Source organism: Dermochelys coriacea, chromosome 10, assembly GCF_009764565.3.
Source record: "Dermochelys coriacea isolate rDerCor1 chromosome 10, rDerCor1.pri.v4, whole genome shotgun sequence".
In the NCBI taxonomy this organism is placed as follows: Eukaryota; Metazoa; Chordata; order Testudines; family Dermochelyidae; genus Dermochelys; species Dermochelys coriacea.
The window spans coordinates 73,675,755-73,694,009 of NC_050077.1; the positions used below are offsets into that span (position 1 = coordinate 73,675,755).

General features: G+C 48.6%; 1 protein-coding gene across 1 annotated transcript in view; it reads left to right on the forward strand.

Annotated features, from left to right (window-relative positions):
* The window catches only part of ST8SIA2 (ST8 alpha-N-acetyl-neuraminide alpha-2,8-sialyltransferase 2), a 54,877-nt gene that overhangs the window by 24,975 nt on the left and 11,647 nt on the right, over positions 1 to 18,255 (forward strand). Inside the window, exons 2-5 of the mRNA XM_038419442.2 lie at positions 1,486 to 1,548; positions 3,765 to 3,890; positions 4,488 to 4,745; positions 11,237 to 11,530. Coding sequence (XP_038275370.1) covers positions 1,486 to 1,548; positions 3,765 to 3,890; positions 4,488 to 4,745; positions 11,237 to 11,530 — 741 coding nt within the window. The remainder of the gene's footprint in view (positions 1 to 1,485; positions 1,549 to 3,764; positions 3,891 to 4,487; positions 4,746 to 11,236; positions 11,531 to 18,255) is intronic.

Consider the following 18,255-nt stretch of genomic DNA (forward strand, 5'->3'; position numbering starts at 1 on the left):
GTGGTGTGGTGCCTCATGGGAGCTGAAATTTGCGTTGCTTGATAACACCATTCTGTCCAGTGGGCTGGGCTCTCTGGCCAGACTACAGCTTCCATGATGCAGTGCAGTCCTCCCTCTGACTAAGCTGTGTGGCACATTGTAGGTGCATGATGGGAGGTGTAGTCCAGCCAGGGGTCTAGTCAACATGCTAGTAGCAGGGCAAGCCATGGAATCTGACCATTTCTGCTAAAGTGCTCTTCTGTACATTGTAAAGGATGGGGGCCAGGGCTGACCACTGAGGCGCTTAGCCTCTGAGGGCTGGGGAGGATAAAGAGCAGTTACTCATCACTCAACTGGAATCTGCTGGAGAGAAATGATCAGGACCAGATTGGAGCCATGCTGTCCACCCCAGCCAGGGCTTGTAAATGAGTCAGTGGGCCCTTGGGATCCACTGTCAAAGGCTGAGATGCCATGGAATGGTCGTTCATCGGGGGACCAAAGCTATTTTTGAGAATTTGTGGCAGTGGCAGACACCGTGCAAAAACCTAGCACTCTGGGCTGTTTTGATGTTAGTTTGAAATTCAGAGTATGAACCCACAGAAATAACCAACCAAAAAAGCACCCTCCTCCATTAAACTAATCCTTCCCCTCATCCACGCTGACAACATTCTAGGGACAGGACAGGATGGGATGGGGATTGAGGAAAAAGAAGACTCCAGTGTACGTTCTCAGCCTCTGGATCCCACCTGTAAAACTGGGCTAACATGAAGTACTATGAAATCCTTAGGTGAAAGGGGCATCTACAGACACACAGTTCTATTTGGAGATTGGCCCAAGCCATGACATTCAGATCAGGATTCGGATCCAAATTTCCTCTCTATGAAGCTGTTTGGGTCTGGGATTCTGGCCCATCTGGAGATTTTTTGTTACTACACGTGACCATTGGCTGGAAATTTAGCTCCTATGTGACTCTCACTTCTAGTCACTGTTATATGAACATGGTCAGGCAAAAAAGGGTATGGCTAGGGAATCCTTGCTCCCCTCTGATGCGCAGCTGCCACATTGGGGCAGTCAAGTGTAAGTTAGAGGGGCATGCTGGAAACTGGGCTGGACTGACCTGTGGCCTACCTTAGGATCAGGGTAGCATAAAGGCGGTTTAAAGATCCTGTGCTGCCCACCCCCGTCTTGCTCCACGTGCAGCTTGTCAGGGTGAGAGGATCAGGCCCTTTAGTTGAAGCCTGTTGCACTCTGAAGTGGTTAATGCAAATGACTTTTAACTGATTCTTTGGACTACCAGAAGGGGGTTGCTCCCCACTTTTGGTTTAGTCACAATGGGGCACCACTTTGAAGAAGGGCATGAGAACCCCTCCCCAACCACCCCTAGATGTTGCCATTTTGGATGGCGTGAAGTGTGAATATAGCAGCTTTGAGGATCTCTTGAGTGTTGAACAATGCTTTGCAAAGAGGAGCTGGGTTTATAAATAATGCATTTCTTTTGTCTTACAGGAATTCTGGAGGCAGAGGTACAATCAGATCAGCTGTGAACAGCTTACATAGCAAATCTAATAGGTTTGTAAATTAGATTTTGTGTTCATTTGTTTTTGCTCTAAGGCAGCTATTAATCTTCTTCTTCTTCTTTGCTGGATGGTACTCTTCCTATTTTGCAAATTTATCTGTTTCTTTTCCCTTGTGCTTTACATTTTCTTAATCACTCTCCCCCCTCTATTCAATGCAATAATTATTTGCAAATGACCAGGGATCTGCAAGTTACAGTGATTGAGAATATGGAAGAGAGTTACTTATTGTACAGAATAAGTCAGTGGGAAAGTTGCCACCTTTGCAATTTTCCACCATGGTATTACAAAAGGGATTTCTTTCTATGACATCAGACTGTCATTCTGTTGCATCATAATGGCACTCAATGACACAGAGGCATCACTCCATCACAAAGTCATTCTGTGGCACTACAGGCATTCAGTGCCTTCTAGATCATTTGCAAGATCATCCCATGTCATCACTACATTGTTATGTGCTATAATTGGGTAGCTTAGGTGTCATCGCACTGCATTGTGACATGGTGATGCCACACACTTCATCAAAATAAGAAAAGCATCAAGCACAAAAAAAATCAGTTATTGCTAGGAAGGTTTTCTCCACTCAATTAACTTTGGCATTTTTTGCATTTTCTAAATTTGCCTTGCATGAGATCAGATTATGTGGTGAAGTGCAAGATTGATAGCTAGCCTTGTTGGCAGTCTCCACAGATCATACTTTGCTATTTTGCATATATACACACAGTGACAACTAGCATCTAGAAATATATTCAGCTTGCCTCCCTAAATATTAAGTAGCAGGAGTCCCAAAATATCCTCACCTGTGCCTGAGATCTCCTGTCAATCATTCCCCATCTGTACCTGAAGCAAACAAGCCTCCTCTCAACTGGCAGTGAATTGCCAAGGTGGCCCACGGAGAGCAGCCAGCATTCCAGAAGGAATGGAATCAACACGGCACTGCTGTACCACACATTGCATCATTGTGAATGGACACAGCCTTATGTCATGATGCCCTCAGCGGCCGTAGCTCATTGTCAGGACAGTTTTACATGATACATTCAAAAGCATCCCTTTCTACTCTCACCCCATGTCTCCTAGAGTGCTCTCTAGGGGTAATTCCTCTCCTTCTGGGGTGTTTACCTGCCTGGTGTAAATCTCTTTATTTGCCAACTCTCTCCCTGCTGAGAGTGGCCTCTTGCAATGAGGAGGGACATTCTGCTTAGCTGGCAGCAAACACTCTGGCTGTGAATTTTTCAGTATACTCTGGGGTGTGAAGGGTTTTTCTGGGCTGCACACACGTAGTCTGCTTCCTGAGAAGCCTCTCGGTTATTCTTTTTGGAGGGAGGCTCGCAGGCATAAAGAGTGCAGCGGTTCCCATCATTTATGCCACTTGATGCAAATTGAATTGAAATGTTGGGGCCTTGATTGTTTTGCTGATTCAGTGATTAAATTTGGGGTCTCACAATGATCATCTCCAGAGCTGCAACACCTGGGTACCTGACTGCTCTCTGGCCCTCCCCGACCAGTCATTTGCCAGGGTCTGGTGCCCTAGCACAAAGTAGATGCCATGAAATCTCATTGTTCTCCTCTGAAGGGAAGAAAAGTTATCAAAGAGCCCTGCTGTTTGTAATGGGGCATTTGCCAGTACTACCGATGCCCAGCATCTCCGCTAAATTCATTTCTCTTGCTGGGGTGAAGTAAAGAGCACATTTTTCTGATGTGAATTTAACCCAGCACAACAGGTGGATCTGATTTGTCATTTGTGAGACGGGCATGCGTATGGGTGGATGTGTATCTGGTTGTGTCATCATCTGTAAGCAGGACTGTGTTTGCTGTCTGTGTATAGCATCTCCGTGTGTGAATCCGTGCCTGTGTCTGTCTAAGTCTCTGTGAGAATCTCTGTGTGTTTTTGTTTGTGTGAGTGCCTGTATATCTGTGTGTCTGCCTGTTGAGTCTGTGTGTGTATCAGTCTGTCTGTGTATGCCTGTGTTTGTGTGTCTGTTTGTAAATCTGTGTGTATTTGTGTATGTCTGTGTCTGAGTTTGTGTCTGTGTTTGTGTGTGTGTGTGTGTAGTAGAGAATAAATAGGCTTTCCTTCCCTGCTCAGGTAATAACTGCAATTTTGCTTTTCTACAAAAGTTTGAATCCCAGCCACCTCAGAGCGATTAGAGATGCCATTGGGAAGCTAACGGATCATGTCGCTCCCCCTCTCTCTGTCTCTCTTTTCTCTAGAGCTGAAGTAGTAATAAATGGCTCTTCATCACCAGCTGTTGTTGACAGAAGTAATGAAAGCATTAAGCACATTAAACCAGCTTCATTCAGATGGAGACACAACCAGACACTCTCTTTGAAGATCAGGTACTGGTAATTACCTACAGGACAAGAGACAGATTTGGTCCTCTCCAGTGCAAGCTGGCAAATTGCCTCTGTATATCATCTAAAGAAGTCAAGAAAGAAATAAAATGTTTCTCTCCTGCTGGGCTAGCCATCATATCTGTAAGCGATCACTTGGAAACGAATTCCCAGCTCAGCCACGTGGCCTCGCATTAACAGAGCGACACACGCTTGAGCCTCCACTTTTGGAGACAAGTGGGGGCCAGAGTGCGCTGCAGATTCACCATGATCAGCCACTCATGGGGGGAAGGAAATCTGCCACCTTGGGGGTAAATACAGTGACCCCTGCTGGTGGAGAGCAGACTGGCAGTGATGGGCTTGTTAAGGACCTCCTCCAATGGAAAGGGGGGCATGGGAGATGCATACATTAAGATGGGGCACCATTTTATAGCATACATGTGGTAGCAGGTGGGAAAAGGTGCCAAAGTCTGAGTTGCTCCTGAAGGCTGTCAGTCTCTCTGCAGCCAGGCTGTGGAGCATAAACAGGCAGGAGGAGAGGGCTTTGCAGTCATAGGCTGTGCCGCAAGCTTTCCCTATATCTGTTTTATTTTCTTTCCCAAGGAAACAGATCTTGAAGTTCCTGGATGCAGAGAAAGACATCTCAGTGCTGAAGGGGACCCTGAAGCCCGGGGACGTCATACACTACATCTTTGACCGGGACAGCACCATGAATGTCTCACAGAACCTCTATGAGCTGCTGCCAAGGACCTCGCCCCTGAAGGGCAAGCACTTCCGGACCTGTGCCATTGTGGGCAACTCAGGGATCCTGCTGAACAGTGGCTGCGGGAGAGAAATCGATGCTCACAGCTTCGTGATCAGGTAGTGAGGGGTCAGAGAGGCCATGCCTCCCATACAGCAGGGCTCCTACTCACTCCCACAAAACGCACAGGGATCCAGGGATGGGACCCCCAGGCTCCAAACCAGGCGACTGGGCCAGAGCCTTTCCTGTCACTGGGGGCCTGACAGAGTGCTGCGTATTCCAGCCTCCGCCCTCACTTCCCAGTGTGCGCTAAGGAGTGCAGGGAGCCCCCTTGTCAGGGCAGAAAGGATGGGCACTGAACAAAATCCAATGGGGAGTGTTTAATATGAGTTCAAAGAGCTGGAAACAGACGGCAAAGGAGCCAGGGCTGTGATGTACCCAGAGTACTTCAGAAGGGGGCCTTGCACAACATCACAAGCCTGCCCGCCACAACCTGACGCACTCCACAAGCACGCACTGTCACACACACACTCCATCCACATAAACGCCTTTCAAGTCATGAACACCTCCACCATCACCCTCCCATACCCCCACAGATATACACGTCCTTCTCACACACCAACCACTCATATCCTACACACACACTGTGCCCTGTCCACCCTACAAACCCACACATCTTCTCATATATACCACTCTCTTCCCACAACATGCTCTGCTCCCACACCTTGGCAGAGAAGTACACCAGCACTGATGACACACACCCCAGCCAAACCCCCTGGATGCAAGCAAACCCTATCCTACACACCCCTACAGACACATACATCATTCCTATACAAACACCCTCTACCCTCTCCAACTGTCACCTACACACTCTCCACAGACACCCCAACTCAATCCTCCCTCACATGCATCATTCCCACCCCAATACACACTCTGTTCTTATGCATAAACACACTCACACATACACAAGCTACCATGCACACACAGATGTACCACTCCCTCTGCCCCTCCAGAAATGCATACTATCCCTACACAAGCCAAACATTTACCATACCCTCGCCTCTCACACACATGCAGGCACACACACTAAATTGTCAAAATAATACTTGCAGTAGCAAAGAGAGAGAAGGAAAAGATCCTGCTTCTTTATCCCTCAAGCCTATGCAGATGTTTTAGCTGAGGAGCTCTGCATGTCTGCTGGTGATTTATGTCTGTGCAGACATTTGCTTTCTGGCAAGTCTATTATGGAGACAGCCCAATCTATCATTGGCTTATAAAGGCATGGGAATGAAGATAATGCCACCTCTGCCCTCTGGATGAACACAGCCAACCCACCTTTCTGTGGGTCAGAGTGGAACCCAGGGCCTCTCTCTGATCTTTGGGGTATGTTCCCTGGGTAGTTTGATCTGCAGCTTGAAATGAAACAAAAGCCAGCCTAGAAAACAAAGGCTGTCATGGTCACAGTAAGGGTTAGGCCAGTGGTCTTATGGCAGTGACAGTGACAACTGTCCTACGCAAGGTCTACACTAGGAACGAGTATAGTAAGGTTGACTGATGGGGTGATTTTTTTGCAACATTTCTATGACTCAAGTCCTAGTGTAGACTCAGTTACATAAAAGTGTTTTTGCTGTATAACTTATTTTGCTCAGGGAACCAAAATAAGCTATACTGGCAAAAGCTCTTTTTGCTGGAACAACTGAATGTACACTAGGAGGGTTTGCCGGTACAACTAAACCAGCATAACCATGCCAGCCAGCCTTTTTTAATGTAGACTAGGCTCCAGCAGGGATGGTGACAAGGAGAGCTGGCTCCTGCGTTCCTGGGCACACAGATTGCCATGTCTTTGTCTTTCAGTCCCTGTATTTCCTTTGAGTTTATTAACCATTAAGGCAGCATGTCCTAATGATTAGAGCAAGGACCTAGGAATCAGGACCCTTGTATCCTATTTCTCACTGTGCATACCCTTGAGTAAGTCACTTAGACTGATAGACTTTAAGGTCAGAAGGGACCATTGTGATCATCTAGTCTGACCTCCTGCACATTGCAGGCCACAGAACCTCGCTTACCTACTCCTGTAAGAGACCCCTAACCTCTGACTGAGTTAGTGCAGTCCTCAAATCATGGTTTAAGACCTTAAGTTACAGAGAATTCACCACTTACACGAGTTTAAACTGCAAGTGACCTGTGCCCCATGCTGCAGAGGAAGGCAACAAAAACACAGGGTCTCTCTCTGCCAATCTGACCCGGGGGAAATTCCTTACCAAGCCCAAATCTGGTGATCAGTTAGATGGTGAGCACGTGGGTAAGACCCACCAGGCAGATAACTGGGAAAGAATTCTCTGTAGTAACTCAGAGCCCTCCCCATTTAGTGTCCAGTCTTCAGCCATTGGGGATTTTGCTACTGGTAGTTGCTGATGGGCCACATGCTATTGTAGGCAATTCCATCATTCCAGCCTCTCCATGAATTTATCAAGCTCAGTCTTGAAGCCAGTTAGGTTTTTTGCCCCACTGCTCCCCTTGGAAGGCTGTTCCAGAACTTCACTCCTCTGACGGTTACAAATCTTCCCCTAATTTCAGGCCTAAACTTGTTGACAGCCAGTTTATAAGTATTTGTTCTTGTGTCCACACTGGCACTTAACTTAAATAACTCCTCTCCCTCCCTTGTATTTATCCTTCTGATATATTTATAGAGAGCAATCATTTCTCCCCTCAGCCTCCTTTTGGTTAGACTAAACAAGACATGCTCATTGAGTCTCCTTTCATAAGGTAGGTTTCCAGTTCCTCAGATCGCCCTAATAGCCCTTCTCTGCACCTGTTCCAGTTTAAATTCATCTTTCTTAAACATAGATTAGAATTGGACACAGTATTCCAGATGAGGTCTCACCAATGCCTTGGATAATGGTACTAACATTTCACTATCTCTTCTGGAAATACTTCACCTGATGCATCCTAGGACTGTATAGCCTTTTTCACAGCCACATCACACTGACGGATCATAGTCATCCTGTCATCAATCAATACACCCAGGTCTTTCTCCTCCTCTGTCACTCCCATCTGATAAATCCCTAGGTTATAGTAAAATTCTTGTTGTTAATCCCTAAATGCATGACCTTGCACTTTGCACTATTAAATTTCATCCCATTTCTATTACTCTAGTTTACAAGGTCATTCAGATCTTCTTGTATGATATTCCAGTCCTCCTCCGTATTGGCAATACCTCCCAACTTTGTGTCATGTGCAAATTTTATTAGCACACTCCCACTTTATGTGCCAAGGTCAGTAATAAAAATGTTAAATAAGATTGGTCCCAAGACCGATCCCTCAGGAACTCCACTAGTAATCTCTCTCCAGCCAGACAGTTCACCTTTCAAGTCGACCTGTTGTAGTCTCCCATTTAGCCAATTCTTTATCCACCCTTCAATTCTCATAGTAATCCCCATCTTCTCCAATTTAACTAATTTTCCATGTAGAACTGTATCAAATGCCTTACTGAAATCCAAGTAGATTAGATGTACTGCATTTCCTTTGTCTAAAAATATCAGTTATCTTCTCAAAGAAGGAGATCAGATTGGTCTGGCATGATCTACCTTTTGTAAAACCATGTTGTATTTTATCCCAGTTACCGTTCACCTCTATGTCCTTAACTACTTTCGCTTTCAAAATTTGTTCCATGACCTTGCATACAATTGAGGTCAAACAAGCCTGTGGTTTCCTTGATCACTTTTTTCCCCTTTCTTAAAAATAGGAACTATATTAGCAATTCTCCAGGCATAGGGTACAACCGCCGTGTTTACAGATTCATTAAAAATCCATGCTACTGGGCTTGCAATTTCATTTGCCAGTTCCTTTAATATTCTAGGATGGAGATTATCTTCCCCCCCACCCCCCCCCCGATTTAGTCCCATTGGGCTGTTTGAGTTTGACTTCCACCTCGGATGTGGTAATTTCTACCTCTATATCTTCATTGCCATTAGCTACCCTGCCACTACCCCTAAGCTCTTCATTAGCTTCGTGAAAAACTGAGGCAAAGTATTTGTTTAGGGGTTGGGCCATACCTAGATAATCCTTAATCCCCACCCCATCCTCAGGCTTTAGTGGTCCCACTTCTTCTTTCCTTGCTTTCTTCTTATTTATATGGCTATAGAATTCTTTACTGCTGGTTTTAATTCCCTTTGCAAGGTCCAACTCTGCTTGGCTTTTGGCAGTTCTCACTTTATCCCTACACTGTCTGATCTCCAAAACGTAGCATTTCTTGCTGATCCCTGCCAGCTTCCATTTCTTGCAGGCTTTCTGCTTTCACTTAATCTATCTGTGCCTCAGTTTCCCCCTCTGTAAAATGGGGATAATGATAATGATGTGCTATAGGGATAGTTGGGAGGATTAATTCATCTATGTTCAGTGCATGCTTTGAGACCTTCAGCTGACAAGCATTACAGAAATGCATGTGATAGGCAGCGTAGGGGTGCTCTGAGGTTTTCGGCACATTGTCAGAAGCATAGCAACCTTTCAGGGCCCTGTGAGGCCACATCAGCTGCTCACACACTCCATTCTGCCAGCACCAGGCTCTGGTGCATAGTATGGGTCAGTAGAGTCATCTGTCCAGCACCCAAAGCAACAGAAATAAGTGACTTGGATTCCACCATCAGGAGCAACAGGGAAAGGGGGTGCTCTTGTCCCAGCTCAATGCAAATGCAGCCCTCAGTCACAGTGCCTCACGGGTTTCCTTGCCCTCGCACGTGGGCTGGAATCATAGACAGAGTGAGTGTGAGGAGTTTCCAGAGCATCAGGAGTGAATTCCTTTTGTGTGTGTGCATGTGTGTGCTCATGCATGTGTGTTTGTGCATGTGCATGCATCCATTCTTGCATTGCACAAAGGTTTCCCAAGGTCACAGCCCATAAGCAGCCTGGCCCTCTGGAGCCCACAATCACTGATATCCCTGGCTTCCACCTCCTGCTGGTATCACTATCATTGCTGGTGCCATGGGGTCTGCTGTTTAACACACAGTTGCCGGGCAGGGAAGAAGGGATAATATTACTCCAGCCAGGCTAGAATTAAGGACTGCAGGTGTCACACTGTCATTCCGGGCGAGACGGAAACACTCTCACAGGATATCACTAGCCCTTCCAATTAGAGCAGCTCTCTGCATGCTCCGGTGCAGTAAGTTCCTTGGAGTGACTTGCCGAGTCACTAGAGATGGGTGTCTCAATACACACACTCACAAGCATGTGCAGCCCCCTGGTGCACTCTGCTCCTCAGCCACTGCAGCTTTCCTGAAGCTACATGACCAGCTCTTCTCTCCTCCCCATGGGTGCTGCTCCAGCAAGCTGCAGGCTTTGTGTGTCTCCCCTTTCCCCTGGTGCACATACCATCATCAGAGGTAACAGTGGACTCTGTGCCCCTCACACCACTTGACATTCAGAACTGGATGTTGTGATACTGATGCAATGAGACATACAAGACCTCTATTGCAGAGCGGGTTTCCCTGCTCTGGAAAAATCACTTTGATTCAAATTTGTCATAGCAGTAACCATAGGTATTTTGTTATCTTGTGTTTGTTAACTGTGCACATGTACAGATACATGTCGGTACACACATACATGTGTACCAAAAATTCATGCCCTGGGACATTTCTGAACATCCACACAGAGACACGCATGCAAACTGACAGACATACTCACACACATATTCGCACATTCAAAAGCCAATGTAGGCCTGTATATGCACAGATGTAGCCGTTCACCCAGCTGTGCAAACATGCGTGCATACATAGACCTGTGCACACAGATGCATACATGCACAGGCACACACATGCCCCACATTCTGGCCTGGTACACACACACACACTTTCTGAGTTTGCACTGATCATAGTGTTTTTTCTGTATTAAAACCATCGCCTTGACCTGAATGGCTACTATAACATTCTAGTACTGTGTGCTCTGAAGTCACATTAGCAACATAGTTAGGTGCCCAGGGGCCATTAGTTAGTCACTGATATTCCTAGCAGGCTCTTGATAGGTCACGTTCTAGGGAATTGGTAATGGGATGCAGAAGGTCTTTCCTCAAAGTACCTGCCATGAGTCTGACCTGGGGTTGTAGTGACTGAAAGGCATTTCATGTAGCTCGCTGAACAGACTCCACCAATAGGCAGCTGTCCTCATCACAGTAATGCTCCCCTGCTCTTTATAAAACATTAACCAACCCTCATAACATCCCTCTGGGGTTGCTATCCCTACGTTCAGGCAGGGGACACTGTCTATGGGATTTGCCCAGAGTCACACAGGAAGTCAGTGGCAGAGCCAGGAGTCAAAGTGAGGCATTCCTAGTCCCTAGAACTGTGTTCAGCCACCACCCGAGGCTGCCTCGTCACCATCACTCTGTTTGGCCCCTTTGGTGGTGGTCTCTGCGAAGAGAGGGCAAAGACCGACTGAGCTCCGCTTTCATCCTTCCAGGGCAGGATTGCAGCCCGCTGCCCCTGGCACTGCCTGTGCCGTACCTGTGCAGCCCCAGGCCTGGCAATCAGGCACCTTTCCCCAGTGCTAACATTCACCGACTAGTGTCTGTCCTTCCCCTTCCCTGGAGCACACTGTGACGCTCTCTCCTGTGTTGTAGGTGTAATCTGGCCCCTGTTCAGGACTATGCCTGGGACGTGGGGATGAAGACAGACCTTGTGACTATGAATCCGTCTGTCATCCAGCGGGCCTTCGAGGACCTGGTGAACGAGACCTGGAGGGAGAAGCTGCTACAGCGCCTCCACAGCCTGAACGGCAGCATCCTCTGGATCCCGGCATTCATGGCCAAAGGGGGCAAGGAGCGCGTGGAGTGGGTCAACGAGCTCATCCTCAAGCACCGCGTCAACGTCCGCACCGCCTACCCCTCGCTGCGCCTGCTGCACGCTGTCCGAGGGTGAGAATTCCTGCCTGGCTCCCCATCCCTCTTTGGGCCGAGACACTGCGCTGGGAACTAGGCAGGCTCTTCTCAGTGACAAGGATGGGTTATGGGCACCTGTGGGGTTTTTTTGGCTGATCTACTACCAGGTTTTGGCAGTTGGACACAGATGGGCTGCAGGCCCAACAAAGCAGAGTGGTCCTGATATTGTTTTAATAGCGGGTATCTTATGAACCTCTCGAGTGAGAGTGCTTTGTGCTGGAGCTGGCTTGAGCCAAACCCACTACAAGTCTCTCGGTGTGTCATTCTGCAGACCACCAGGAAGGGCTGTGTGTGCAATGGATGGTCCATAGACCAGAGCTGGAGAACCCTTGCTTTAGATCATTTGCAAGCTGAGGCTCCCAGCTCTGGTCCCATTGCAGAAAGTGTTTGTGTATAGCCCTGGAATTTGGGGTGATAGCAAACCTTATACCGTGTCCCTGGTCCCTCAGGCTGTGAATGCTTTGTTGGCTCTGGGCTTGGATTTCTGATCAGCGTAACTTTCAGATTTGCAGTTTGACTGGCATATTTGTTGTTTCCCTGTGAGGAATTTGTGCCGTGGTCAGCTTAGCTAGTGATTAATCTTCTTGCTCCTTCCCCATTCTTCTGTCTTAGTCACAGGCATGGTCCTTGTGGAGCTAGTTGGATCAGGAGATTGGGAATGAGCTACAAAGCCTTTAATTGATTCTAATCTAGCCTGGGTCAGGAATGAAGGCAAGTTGCTACCATCTGATGGCTGTTCCAGAGTAGCCCAGGTGAAATGACTTTGGTGGTTTCAGCCCCCTTCTTGGTGGGTATGCATTCATCTCATAAAACCCCATCACCATAAGTGGCAACTTCATTGCTAGTCTCAAGCGAGAGGCCAAGGACTGGATGGGCTTTAACTTCCTTTTATGCCTCAGGGGGTTATGTCTAGGTGAAGCAATGTGAGAGGAGCTTCTGGTCTACCTTCTCTGTGACTAGAGAGACTCGCAGGCTGTCAGTCTGGTTCTTCTCCCCAGGGTTAACAATACAGAATCCTTCTCCCCTTTTATTTCTGCTTCTCTCTATTACATCCCCCTCCCCCTGAAACGCTGCAGGCTTAGGAGTGGTGAGGATGCGATTAAGTTCTTCTGTCCCTGTTTTAATTGCATCAGATCCAAAACCGAAGTTAAATGTCTCAGGGGTTCTACTAAAGCCTCCTGAGATCACAGGCTCACAGGAGATAAACAAGAACTTCCCTAGAACTGGCTTTCTTGTTCACAAAACCAGCAGGGAGCTGGAGTAACAGCTGAGGACTGTCCTCATCTACCATTGTAACACTGCATGGAGATGCAACATCGTCAGGTTGTGGCAACGCTGAGGAACTAGTAATTGTCCTGCAGGCTGGGACGGGGTGGTTGGACAGTGGCACGGCTATGAAATTCAGCACTGTTGTGTGGATTTGGAGTTGGCCTTACTGCTCTGGCAGAGAAAGCCAAAGAGAAGGCTGAGATGGTCAGTCACATCATTTGTACAAGGTACTCCGGTGCTGAGGGCCAGGTGAATAGATTAGCTTAATGATGGATGGATGAGTGGATGGATGAATGGAATGGAATAGAGGAGAAGGTGTTGCCCACTTTGACAGCGGAGCCTCAGGTGAGTGGGGGTTAGCCGTGAGATGTATGTGTTGTTCGGGTCAGATGAGTAGTGGTTTAGGCACCAAGACAAAGGGGTTTATTAATGCAGGGTTGAGGCGTCCATGTAAACCAAAGAGGGAGAAAAGGAGAATCCACAGGGTAATGGGCAGCTGGGCCATGATCTGTCAGCGTGGACTATTAGAGGTGATCCAAGCTTTGCCCTCTGAAGGGGGGTCAGCAGCAACCCTTCCTTGCAGAGGTGTTTTTCCCTTGTACCTACCCCTCCTGGGATGTGAATTTGTGCACACACCTATCTGCACGTGCATTCCCTTCCCACTGACGCTTTGTGGCTTTGCCTCCCCCACGAACGTTGTTTTTCCTCCCAGAGCATTGTTGTCAGTTTCCATACATTTGATCCATTGATCTGAGCTGCATAGAGTCTTATCCCAGCCTGAGGGGGCAGAACGGTCACCACCAAGTGTACACTCAGGTCAGCTCCTGGGAACACACCTGAGGGCCGGCATGTGTGTGAAGGGAGCGGGGGGCTGGTTTTCAGCAGAAACAAACCCAAAGGACTATTGATCACACGTTTGCATGGTGTGTGACTCAGAGCACGGCCACCTGAGCAGACAGCAGCCACCGTGGGGCCCTTTGGGGGAGAGGGGGATCCTATTGCCTGGACGAACCACAAATTGGGATCAAAATTAATTCCTGCTTTCCCTTGACGGGGTGGTGGTTTCCTTTGGCTCAGAGGACTCTCAGGCAGGAGAGTCACTATCGAAGGAAGTGGGGGAAGGATCCTACAGGACACAGGATGCACAAAATATAGCCCAAACCTTGAGCTATTTCCATCTGTAATAAACTTACTTTCATCTTTCAAAATAAAATTAAGCTCCTGTAATAAGCCCTTTAAATCAACAGGCTGCTAATCCTATGATTGCAGCATGTCCCTGTGCCAGAAACTTCCCACAGGAGATGCTGCATGAGATATTGGCAAGGTCCTCGTGGTGTCTCCCGCTGGGAGGAGAGCAGGGCGAAGGAGGGGCTCCATGGCCCAGTCTGGTAACGGATCGCACCTACTGATGCTGCAGCTCCTTTGCTGATTGGCCAGGCCCTGCAGAACGGCTCCTTGCGGCAGCAACCCATCAAGCCAGGCTGGAGGCCTCTGGCACACAAAGCAAGCCAAACGGAGGCCTGTCAGGGCTTGACGGGGAGCTGATGGATATTGTACTCTCCTGAAATAAACTAGATGCAAGGCTGGCAAGAGGAGCTGCATTCGGCCTGTATGGTGCAGCTGCTAGAGAAGAGAGGCTGGCGATCCTGAGTGAATGAGGGGATGGAGGAGCCACAAAGCGTGAACGTCCCAGAACCCTGAGGCCTTCCAAGTGCCAGGCTCAGCAGTGCTACGGGCAGCCCCTAGGTGGCGTCTCTCGGTGCAATTGGGGGTGGATTCCCAGGGCCTCTTTCTGTGCATGCTCCCTTGCTCTGGGATCGAGTTCCCTATCAGCAGATCTCAGTGACTATTCAGGACACGGAAAGTGACAGTGTAATGAATCTGATGGGATCTCCTGGCAAGGGGGAACCACACTGGGACTCTAGGAAGGGACATCCTTCTCTCACCCTTCTGACAATGCTTCCTGTGAGCGCAGGTGCCCAGCCAGACAGCACCAGTCAAATCAGGAGGCAGGTGCACTGCCCAATGCGAGGACAGGTGCCCAGTAAGGCCATGGCCCTGGTGCACTGCCCCATGCTAAAATGGGTGCCCAGTAAGGCCATGGCACTGGTGCACTGCCTGGTGTTAGAATGGGTGCCCAGTAAGGCCATGGCACTGGTGCACTGCCCGGTGCTAGGATGGGTGCCCATTAAGGCCATGGCACTGGTGCACTGCCCAGAGCTAGCATGGGTGCCCAAGAAGGCCAGAGCATTGGTGCACAGGAGCCTTACAAAGGGAAGCTGGATACATATTGACCAGGCATAGACTGCAGATCCTAAGTACCACGTTGGCCTCCCATTCAGTGAGGCGCTGGGCTGCCATTAAACTCAAGGCAGACTGTTCTCCCCTTCCAGTTTCAGGCAGGCTCAGGTGGCATGACTGGTCAGAGCTACAGCAGAGGCCACTGGGCTAGTTAAAGGCTTCAGGGGCAGGACCCGCAGCCAGTGAAGTGAGCAGCACAAGGGCAGAATCGCTGGCTCTTCCCGAGACAAGTCACGTCTGTAATGAGCATGACAGCGACAAGAGGGGACAAGGAGAGCTGGCAGCTGGTACAGAACAGAGTTAATTCAATTACAGGCACAGAGTGAGCTCGACCCCACCAAGAGGATCAGCCCTGCAGCCATGAAGGCGACAGACTGACCTGCTCTGCCGCTCTGGCTCTCGTCCCTATCAGCCCAGCGGCAGGAGAACAAGCCCGCAAACTGAGAGCTAATGAATGACTAGTGGTGCATCATTGCAATCCTGACTCCAGGTCACCCTCAGGGACACAGGGCTGGATACGGGCACTTCGGAGGGTTAGCCACTAGCTGGCTTGGAGAGCAGCTGAAGAGAAGCTGGCGGGTGAATTTCCAATATGACGACAATCGCTGCACTGAGGCTGGGTGAGAGGTGAGCCGTTTACGCAGCTGCACTAGCCCAGAAGCACAGCTGAGACTGCGCGTGTGATTAAACCTTCGCAGGGCCGGGGTCTGCGCAGGATAGCAGGAATGTAGTGACCGTTCCGGAGGAATGTAAGGGGGAAAGATCTTTGGACTTGTGAGCTTTAAGCCAGCTTGAGCTGAATGTCACCAAGACAGGGCCGGGGACTGTCTGCCAGCCAAGCAGCCCTGACGCTTGGAGTTACTAAAGATTCCACAGCACTCTTTGGAGAGAGAAAGTTGTGTCTTAGAAGCTGTTTAGCCATGCACTGGGTAGGATCGGGTGTGAGGATCTGGTGGAACCAGAGAAGGAATTTATTTACCATTGCTAGAATGTGGCTGTCTTCCACCCAGAGACAGCTGCATTTCAGTGGTGGCTGGAACAAGATCTCGCCGGGTCGTTCAGAAAGCGCTTTGGAATCCTTTGGAAGGAAAGGTGCTGTTGTAAATGTAAAATATTGTTTATTTTTGTCCACCCTGATGGCAGCCAAAACATCGCTTCTCTGGCTAGGGATGCGCTTTAAATAGGCACCTGAAGGCCGTGTTGTGGAGTAGGGTATCAGAAATTCCAGATGATTTGTGGAGCAGGAAAGGGGGCGTCTTTATTCAGTCAGACATGACAAGCTGTGCATCCCTATGGTGTGGATGGGATTCCTTAGGGTGACCAGACAGCAAGTGTGAAAAATCGGGATGGGGGTGGGGGGTAATAGGAGCCTATATAAGAAAAAGACCCAAAAATTGGGACTGTCCCTATAAAATCGGGACGTCTGGTCACCCTATTCTAAGGCAGGAGGCCAAAGGAGCATGAACATCTTGACATGAGGGGCACAGAGAAGGGGAGGGGGAGACTATCGCAGTTCTGAAATGGTATTTCTACCTAGGAATAAGAATAGCCGCACTAGAAACATGAGGCTTAATCTGTCATCATACCTGCAGCCAACTCTCCAGGGCAGCCCTGGGGCCATGAGGTTCCTGGAACGCACAAGCACTTCTGAGTGATTCTGTAAAACGCCCCCTGAACAAGCTGGCAAGGAGCGTGCAGAATTGAGAGGTTCTCTCACAGACTGGAAAGCAAGCAAGCCACCTGACAAGTCAGCTGTGAGTGGCTCCTAAGAACCCTGTAATCTCATTGCCAAGCAGCTTGTGTTAGAGATGTACATTTGCGGGAGGCAGGAGAAAAGAATGGGGGGTGGAATTTAAGTGGCCGTGTATGTGGAGGTTTGAGTGTAACTGTTTGTATAGAAAGTTCATGCACACGTTTCAGTCCGCCTTCCGTTGTCTAGTCTGGCATTGTCACTATACCCCTCACCATGGCCTCCAGGCGTGGACCATTTCTAATTTTATTGGCTTTTTATTAACACCCTCTGTTAAAAAAAATGGGTAAATCAATGTTAGCCTGAACCTACTGGACGGGGTCTCTTTTTGCGTTCAGCATCAGAATAGTGAGTACGATTCATGTGAGCTCTCTGGGGCAAGGACTGTCCTTGTGTTCTGCATTTGTACAGACGTAGCACATAGGGGGCCTGGCCCACGGCTGGAGCTGCTCGGCACTACAGCAGCACAAATAATAATTAAACACTTGATCTTAGCCAAAAGGCTGAGCAATAATAATGGGTGACATTCATCCCTGTGAAGAGGGGGGCCCTGCGCAAAGTCTGTGTACCACTGATGTCCTCAAAATAAGACTTAAAGTGGGATTGAAGTAGGGCCTAGGGTTTGCGCTGTCCCACCTGTAGCCTGGGGCTTTACAGATGAGGTCCCAGCTTACAAGGTGAAGATAGAGTCAACAAATGACAAAAGAAACAGACAGGTGGGGGCAGGGGGGAGTGGAGAGGCAAAGGAAAGTAATAGGAGGGGGATATGTCCAGAGGGACATGTCTCCCGTGCGAGGAAAAGACAGGCAGGCATATAGCTCTCTTGAGAGTCACTTTCCCTCTCTCTCCTCTTTATGTTGTGAAATGTACACAGCTGTCACTGCAAAGGGCTGAGGTGAGTTTCAGAGGAGGAGTTAGACCACAAGGAGTGAGCTGTAAGGAAGGATCTGAATTGGGAATGAAGAGAGAGCGGCTGAATGGCATGTAACAGCTTCTGTGTACAGTAAAGGCAGCGCTGTTTACTTTCAAGGCAAGAGACACTGGTGATGTGCGATGGCTTCTCTTCCCTCAACTTGATTCTAGGTCTGATCATTAGAGATGGGCCTAAGCCACACACTTCGAATGCCGTTGTGGATTCCAAACTCTGCACAGTGCGAGGGTTTGATCTGGCTTGTTATACAGTTAGGGCCAACTGTAAAATTCAGATCTTGATCCAGCTTTGGAATCCAAATTCCTGCCAAAGTTAAAAGGGCGTTAAGGTGATCTGGTCCCATTTCTACATTGACTAATGCAAGTTTGATTGTTTTACATGGCGCTCGGTTATTACATAGTTAAGCGTGGTAGATTAAGAACCTAGATTGACCGACAGAATAGGTCTGCC